This window comes from Myotis davidii, unplaced genomic scaffold (assembly GCF_000327345.1).
Source record: "Myotis davidii unplaced genomic scaffold, ASM32734v1 scaffold478, whole genome shotgun sequence".
Lineage (NCBI taxonomy): Eukaryota > Metazoa > Chordata > Mammalia > Chiroptera > Vespertilionidae > Myotis > Myotis davidii.
In genome coordinates this window covers 4,375,206-4,382,848 of record NW_006289570.1, presented here as the reverse complement: position 1 = coordinate 4,382,848, position 7,643 = coordinate 4,375,206, and the positions used below count along the sequence as shown (strand labels likewise).

Genomic DNA, 7,643 nt, shown 5'->3' with positions numbered 1-7,643 from the left:
TCTGCTCTGCTCTGCCCCCCACTGGCCCACCGTGGCGGCCGGCAGTGGCCTGAGCCCCATGGCATCCTGCACCAGCTGCTGAAAGTGGCCCAAGGACGAGGGCAGGTTCTGGCTCTGACACAGGCCGATGAGCGCCCGGCCCACCTCCCGCAGGCTGCCCTGCACGCTGGCGCAGGCGTCGCAGGGCACCAGGGCGGTCTCCACCGTCTGTGAGGGGACGCTCCGGGTGCCCTCCGTGGTCCTGCCGGGAGAGCGCAGGGAGACGCGCACGGAGAGGCTGCTGGGCTCTTTGCAGGTCTGGGGCAGGCCTGGAATTGGGGAGGGGGGCTTGATGAACTTGGCGGTCACAAACTCGGGGCTCCTGGTGGGCTCGCCCTTGGCTGTGGGCTTGCAGATGGGGGTCTCTCCTTGGGCTGCCCTTTTCTGTGTTCAGGAAAAGAAAGGGAAAGCAGGTAAGTGGGGGGGTGGACAGGGGACCGCTTCCCTGGGGGTTTCTGGGACAGCGTTGCCTGAGGCTCAAACCCTCAGATGCTGCTCAACACCAACGTGAACTGAAAGAACCTTCTGTCTTCGCGCTGCGACGAGTCACTAAGCCCGGAACTCCTCCCTGCTGCTCCCCCAGCCCCGGCTCATGACACTGGGAGAGGGACAGTGACAGGCACAGGGCGGGTGCTGGGCTCTTTCCTAGTGGGTGTGACTGCTCTCGTGCCACCGCGGCCCCTCGGTTTCGTTCCTCTCCCATCGGGGCGACAGTGGTCCTTCCCACTGGGTGGTTGTGAGGATGACGGGCTAATCCTTCACAAACGGTGCTCATGCGAACACGGTCACCCAACAATGCCCTGAGAGGTGGGGACCGTCGCTGCTCCCATTGTACAGGTGAACACACTGAGGTTCAGCGGAGGCAGCGTTTTGCCAAAGTCTCGCAGGGTCAAGAGCAGAGCCCGGTAGCCCAGACGTGGCCCCGAGGCCTGTGCTGTAGCACATGGTCTTGACTGGGCGGCTCTGGAGTTGACACTGTCCCTCAGCAGGGTGGAGCCAGGAGTGGGCACGGGGCATGTGCGGTGTGCCAGGCCAGGAATCTGGGGCAGGTGGGCTGGTTTGAGGGTGACCACGGTTGGGGAATGGGGGGTAGCTGACCCACCTGGGAGAGCATCTGCTGGTAGAGCATGCCCAGCTTCAGCAGGCTGTTCCAGAAGAGCCGTACCGTGAGCCCCACGGACATGCAGGGCCCCACAGCCCTGGCAGGGGGCACTGTCTGCTCCGAACTGAGGGTCTCCAAGTAGCTGGCACAGCTCTGAAGCAGCAGCAGGAGCCTGTGGGCAGGGACAGCAGGGTCAGCGGGGGCAGCGCCCAATGCTCGTGCGCCCTCCTGCCATACAGTCGGCAGCCTCTGGCTCTGGGGAACTGGCCCGGCATCAGGGCCTGGCGTGTCTCAGAACATGCTCTGCCAGGGAGCCAGGGAGGCTCTGGCTAACTCAGCAGGAGGTGGGCAGAGGGAGGAGGAACGGGGTGGGAAGACATGTCTGTCCGCAGCAGCGTCACAGCGGGGGACGCGTACACAGGACCTGGATGGACGAGGGGAGCTGAGCAGTCCTGGAAGAGGGCACAGTGCGTGCACAGCCGCGGTGGAAGGAAGGGGTGCTCTGTGCTTACACATTCAGCCCCTCACGGGCTCCAGATGGTGCTCGGACACCAAGGGCTTCCCAGGTCTCTGGGTGGTACCCTGGCTTCTTGGTCCCAGGCCGGCCATCCCCCAGCTGCTGGGGTCCCTGCTTGACGGGCCCCCATGACTTCATTAACGTGCAAGGTTTCGGAGCAGGGGGAACAGGAAGGGAAAGCTAAGGACCACGTTAATGTTAGTAATAGCATCGAAGTGTCAGGGGCGTGTGTGTGTGGAGGAATCCACTGGCCTCTTCCCAGCAGGGCCAGGGTCTGGAAGAACACACCCATGTCTGGCCATGACACAGCCCACAAGTGGGAACAGCACAGCCCACAGATGCTGGATAGAAACTCTGAATGGCAGCCGTGGTGTCCCCGACGCACAGAAACCCCGAGGAGGCAGCTGGAAGCAGCCAGAGAGGCCGTGGTCAGAGCCGGGAGCCACAGAGCCCAGCAGGGCAGCCGGCAACTCCCCGAGGGCGGGCGGGAGAGGACAGCACAGCCCACGGCACAGGTGGGACCACCGTGAGGGCCCTGAGCTGACCTGGCCCCCAACGGTTCTCAGAGGTGATTGTTGCTACCAACGTTGCTACCAGGGGGATCCCATGGCTGCTATTGGCTTAAGGGGCGGGTATCAGCACCCCAAGAACACCACGTTGGTCAGGGCCCTCACCTGTCAATGACCAGCTCCAAGAGCACGGCGTGAGACAGCTGTGTGAACTCCGGGTCCCCCGGCACGTGGTCATAGTGCTCTAGCAGGGCCACCATGTCCAGGTCACAGGCCACATGGTCCGGAAACTTCCAGGAGGAAAAGCGCACGGGTCCAGCTCGGGAGAAGACGTCCACGATGGTGCCCTGCAGGTCGGTGAGGTCCTTGCGCAGGCTGTCCATGCAGGCCTGGCTGCCCAGCAGGTGAGCCATCCTCAGGGCTCCTGGGATGGGCAGAGAGGAGCCCCATTAGCCAGAGCCACGTGGCCGCTGCTAGAGGAACCTTCCTCAGGCCCCTACCTGCCCAGAGGCTCCTGGGCCCAGACCCTCGGAGGCCTTTACAGATGTCTACAAGTGAAGCGCTTGGTTCAGATAAGACGCCAATAAAAGTTCCCCATCAATAGTAGTTATGACTATTGTGATTACATTGTTAGCGCAACAACAGCAAAGGCCATCCTTGCCTGGGGCAGCTGTCTGCTGGCTACATCTCCCCTCTGTCCCTGCGGCCCACACAGAACGCTGCTTGTCCATCTTCAGAGTCTGTGGACCTGTGATCTGGGTGAACTGTGTTCATGGCCCGCGACTCAGAAAGTGGGCAAGCGACACTGTTCTCGCCCCTCCCGTGGCTCCTCACGTGCCCCCAGCAGGTGCTGTCAGAGCCAGCGCTCTGCTCAGAGCTGGGCAGCCCCATGGATGCTGAGCCCTGGCCCTTCCCCACCCTGTAAGTGTGTGTGTGTGTGGGGGGGCTTGTCTTTGTGGATTTCTCAGCAGCAGAAAGTCCAGAACTAGCTGGGAAACCAGTCTTCCTCTGACCTACCAGGTGTACCGGTTAATAATGGGTTTTTTTCAATAGATGGAGTTAGACATATGTTGATATATATGCGATTTGATCTGTATGCTATTTTGTTGTATTGACAACAAGCTTCAAAACTTGATATGTCAAATTTTCTGAAGGTGTTAACATCATAGATATTTTTACGCTTAAAAATGTCGAATTTCGTGCCAAAAAATTTACAAGCAATGGGAGCCATTTTAAAGGAAGGAAAATGGGTGCCACAGAAACTGAATGAAAGACAAATGGAAAACTGAAAAGTCATCAGTAAAATGTGGCTTCAATGGCACGAAAGAGTCTTTTTGGCATCGAATTGTGACTGGCGATGAAAAGTGGGTTTATTTTGAGAATCCCAAACGCACAAAATCATGGGTTGATCCAGGTCAACCATCAACTACGACTGCAAGGCCAAATCGCTTTGGAAAGAAGACACTGCTCTGCGTTTGGTGGGATCAGGAAGGTGTGGTGTATTATGAGCTTCTAAAACCAGGTGAAACCATTAATACTGATCGCTACTGACAAAAATAATCAATTTGAGCCACACTTTGATCGTAAAACGGCCATAATGGGCCAGAAGACACGGCATACTTTCTGAGCAGCACTTCAAAACATACGAAGAAGTAGAAAATTGGGTCTCTGAATGGTTTGCCTTCAAACAAGAAAATTCTATTGGGACAGTATCCACAAATTACCTGAAAGATGGGGGAAATGTGTAGCTAGCGATGAACATTACTTTGAATAAAGCACTTTTGATGTTTCTCTTGAAATTACCGTGTTTTCTTTTGATGACAAAATCCGCATTTTAACCAGTTAATAGCTTATCGGCACTTTTAACCGGTACCCGCACTTTTAACCGGTTAATATCTAATCCACATTATTAACCGGTACACCTAGTATTTCCACCCCCTCATCTCAGAACATGGCATCCCAGATACATGCACCTGGGCCCTTCCTCCAGACCCCCTCCTTTTAACCCACATCCAGCACGGAGTGCTGCCAATCCTATGTCCAGCCTACACTGAGAACCCCCACTTCCATCCATCACCACTGCTCCACACTCCATCTCCTTTCCTCTGCCCAGCACCGCCTTGCTCACGGGGGATATGGCAGCCAAAGTGATCATTTAAAAAGGCAATTCACACCCTGACCGGTTTGGCTCAGTGGATAGAGCGTCGGCCTGCGGATTGAAAGGTTCCAGGTTCGATTCCGGCCAAGGGCATGTACCTTGGTTGCGGGCACATCCCCAGCAGGGGCTGTCCAGGAGGCCGCTGATCGATTTCTCTCTCATCGATGTTTCTAACTCTCTATCCCTCTCCCTTCCTCTCTGTAAAAAAATCAATAAAATATATTTAAAAAAAATAAAAAGGTAACTCACCCCCTTCACTCCCTCAACACCCCCTTGAATGGCCTTCTGCAGCATGAAGGCCAGGACATTGCCCCAGGCTCCAACCCTGACCTGCCCCCTCCTCAGCATCTCACCACTCAGCATGTGCCCTTTCCCCAACTTCCCCGAGATAAGACATCTCCCTCAGGTCCCAGGCCCGGCGAGGTCCCCCGGTACCCCTTTCCCGAGCATCCTGTTCTTTTCCATCTCGGCACACATCGCACATCGCGCTGGCACTGAATCCCTGTTTGAATAATTATTTGTGGGTGGCAGTCTCTCTACCTGGGAGCTCAGGGGCTGTCCTTTGAGTTCCCTGGGATGTGACCTAGCTACCTGGGCGGAGGGGCCGACCCTGTGCCCACAGGTGCCGGGAAGCGCAGAGGCACCACGGGGTCCACTGAGGGCTGAGCCTTCAGACTACGCCCTGTTCTCACCTCGGTGCGGTGCCTGCCTGTGAAGGGACGTTTCAGACCAGCCTGTAGGCTCTGGGACTCGGGGTCAGAGGCTCATCCGGGGGCCTGATTTCCTGTCTCCAGCGCAGGACTGGCCCCACGCAGCTCTTCAGTCCTGGGGATGAACGAAGGCCAGAGGGCATGGGTGGGCACTCGGGAGAGCTTCCTGGGGGGCCTGGAGGAAGCTGCCCCAGGAGGAGAGGAGGGTGTTCCAGGCGGGAGGGAGGAACGAAGTGGGGAAAGGGCAGGCGGGGTCGCCTGGCTCGGACCTGAGCGCAGACAGCACGCTGCAACCGTGCCAGCTCCGACCACAGGACCTACTGTGCGCTGCTTTCCAGATCCGCAGCCTTGCACAGGCAACAAAACTCAGGCTCTGGGAAGCTAGGGGTTAGCCCAGGGTCATGGGGGGAGCTGGGACTCTGGAGCCCAACATCTCTGGCCAGGCTGCGTCTGGAGCAGCTCTGTGCAGAGGAAATAGGATGCAAGTCACAGATGGGATTTTCCATTTCCTACCGGCCGCACAAAGAAGAGTAAAGTGAGACAGGTGAATCAGATGTAATAATATATATTTAACCCAATATGCCCAAAATAGTATCACTCAAGCATGAAATATAAAATTAAGTGGTTTTTTTTTTGCATCGTCTCAAAATCCAATATCCATTTGACACTTAAAAGTACATATCCAATCGAACCAACCACTGTTTTCAAATGCACCCCCACAGGGGCTGGTGACTACCGTCTTGGACAGGGTAGGTGTGGAGGGCCAGATCCTGTGTGTTTATTCCGCACGCGATGACTGATGCCTACTATGTGCTGGGCACGGGGTACAGGGAACCCTGTCTGAGAGGAACCACTATGTCAAGAGGGTTTCTGCTGGGGGGCAAGTCCTGGGTGTGTCAGCTGTGTCAGTCCCCCCAACAGGGCAAAGAGTATCCACCCCCCAATACTCACGTCCGCACACAAACGCACACAGGCCCACAGGCCTCCCACGTATGTTGCTTCGGTGATTGCCTCTCGTGAGATATTGCTGCTCATGGGATTGTATGTCCCCAAAGAACGAGGCAGAAACCAACAGAAAAAAAACACCAGACACACATCCCGGTTCTCCTTCCCGAAAAGGGAGGACATAAAGTGAGCCGGCGACGCCACGCTGGGAGGAGGCCCTGGAACTCGGGAGCTTGCCGAGATACCAACTCTTATTAGATGCCGGTTCTGATAAGCACAAATGTCAAAGAACAAGGAGAAACAGCCTCGTGTGCCCGTGTGGATCACTAGCAACAAGGGAGATGTGCAGATATGAGCGTGGTTTGAAAACCACAGGTAGGTACGTGTCGGGCGAAGGAGCATTCGACACAGGCTTTCCAATTCCTGAGTCAACGCTGCCCTGAGGCGGGAGGGTCAGCTCCCAGGTGGACGTCTGACCCCCAGACACCAGAGGGAACCTTCCCTCCACTCCCAGTCCACATTCAGGCCCCTTCCCCCTCTGAGTCCTAGGTCTCAGGTAAAGATCACGCCTGCCTCCCACCGAGATCCGAGGTCACTGCGGTAAAAATGCCCTTTCGAAACTCTCAAACCCCATCTCTGGCAGTTGTCAGTCTCTGACTGGGGATTGCTAATTGCCTGGATCCCTGGGGACAGTGAAGACGTGGAGTGACCACCAAGGAATAAGTAACTGCTCGAGGAGAGCACCGAGAGTGGCCTGGGTTGGGGTGCCCACTCCACCCCATAAGTTGCTATAATAAGTGATGTAATGCTGGTGATGTTTGGCACAGAGTCTGGCTCGTGGTCATGTTCAAGAAATCCCAGCAATCGTTATTATTCTACATGAATGACACCGACATGAACTAGTTATGGGGTGTGTGTAAGGAAAGACTCCGGAAGGCACCCCTTCCTATCACGGCCCCATTTCACAGATGAGGAAGCCAAAGTCCAGGCAAGTGCTTAGAGCCTTCAGTACTCGGGGGTTGGGCAGGAGAGGGGACAGGCAGGGAGAGGAGGACCGCAGGGGTTCCTGGGGGACCTGGGAAGCAAGAGAGTGGCCTGCAGGGAGGCACCTGTGGGAGTGAGGGGTGGAGCCCAAAGAAGCAGTCCCATGGTGAGGGGCGGGGACAAAGGGGACATCTGTAATACTTTCAACAATAAAGACAAATGAAAAATAAAATAAAAGCAGCAGCCCCTACTTGAGATGGCCCCCGGGGCTTGCAGGCGGGACGATGGGAGGCAGGGGGTGGAACCTACACAAGGCAGGCCCGCGGGGAAAGGGTCCAGCGGTCCTTAGAGCCTGGGACACGGGAAGCGGGTGTGGAGGAGGCGGGTCTGAAGCGAAAGAGGGGGTGAGGGGGTAAGATGGGGGCTTTGAGAAGGCAGGATCGAGGGGAGGGGCTCTCCAAAGTGAGAGGCCGATGGGAGGTTGCTGGGGACTAGGAAGGCGGGGTTGGAGGGAGCGAGGGACCGGCTTGGAGTAGAGGAGAGGGGGGCGAGGGAGGGGGGGGCGAGGGCGGTGGGGGGCGAGCGGGGGGCGTCCGGCGGGGTGATGCAGAACTTCTTACCGGTCTCTGGTGTCGCAGCCTCGGCCCCTGCGTCGGATCGGCTCATGGAACTGCCCCCG

General features: G+C 56.9%; 2 protein-coding genes across 2 annotated transcripts in view; both read right to left on the bottom strand.

Moving 5' to 3' along the window:
• The window catches only part of LOC102768048 (coiled-coil domain-containing protein 157), a 6,742-nt gene extending 4,946 nt beyond the window's left edge, over nucleotides 1-1,796 (bottom strand). The window contains exons 1-3 of the mRNA XM_015562833.1: nucleotides 1,654-1,796; nucleotides 1,142-1,313; nucleotides 31-423 (exon numbers count right to left, since the gene is read on the bottom strand). Coding sequence (XP_015418319.1) covers nucleotides 31-423; nucleotides 1,142-1,313; nucleotides 1,654-1,796 — 708 coding nt within the window. The remainder of the gene's footprint in view (nucleotides 1-30; nucleotides 424-1,141; nucleotides 1,314-1,653) is intronic.
• A 532-nt stretch (nucleotides 1,797-2,328) lies between these two features.
• Nucleotides 2,329-7,637, bottom strand: LOC107182838 (coiled-coil domain-containing protein 157-like). Its single transcript, XM_015562891.1, has 2 exons — nucleotides 7,585-7,637; nucleotides 2,329-2,591 (listed from the first exon to the last, which is right to left on the bottom strand). The coding sequence occupies exons 1-2, from the start codon at nucleotides 7,628-7,630 to the stop codon at nucleotides 2,329-2,331; spliced, it is 309 nt and encodes a 102-aa protein (XP_015418377.1). The 5' UTR covers nucleotides 7,631-7,637.
• Between the last annotated feature and the right edge of the window lie 6 nt (nucleotides 7,638-7,643).

Bases quoted from the DNA above. Each gene is read 5' to 3' on its own strand.
- LOC107182838 (XM_015562891.1), bottom strand. From the start codon at position 7,630: ATGAGCCGATCCGACGCAGGGGCCGAGGCTGCGACACCAGAGACCG. The intron at 2,592-7,584 runs GTAAGAAGTTCT...TGCCCATCCCAG, and splicing joins GGCTGCGACACCAGAGACCG to GAGCCCTGAGGATGGCTCAC.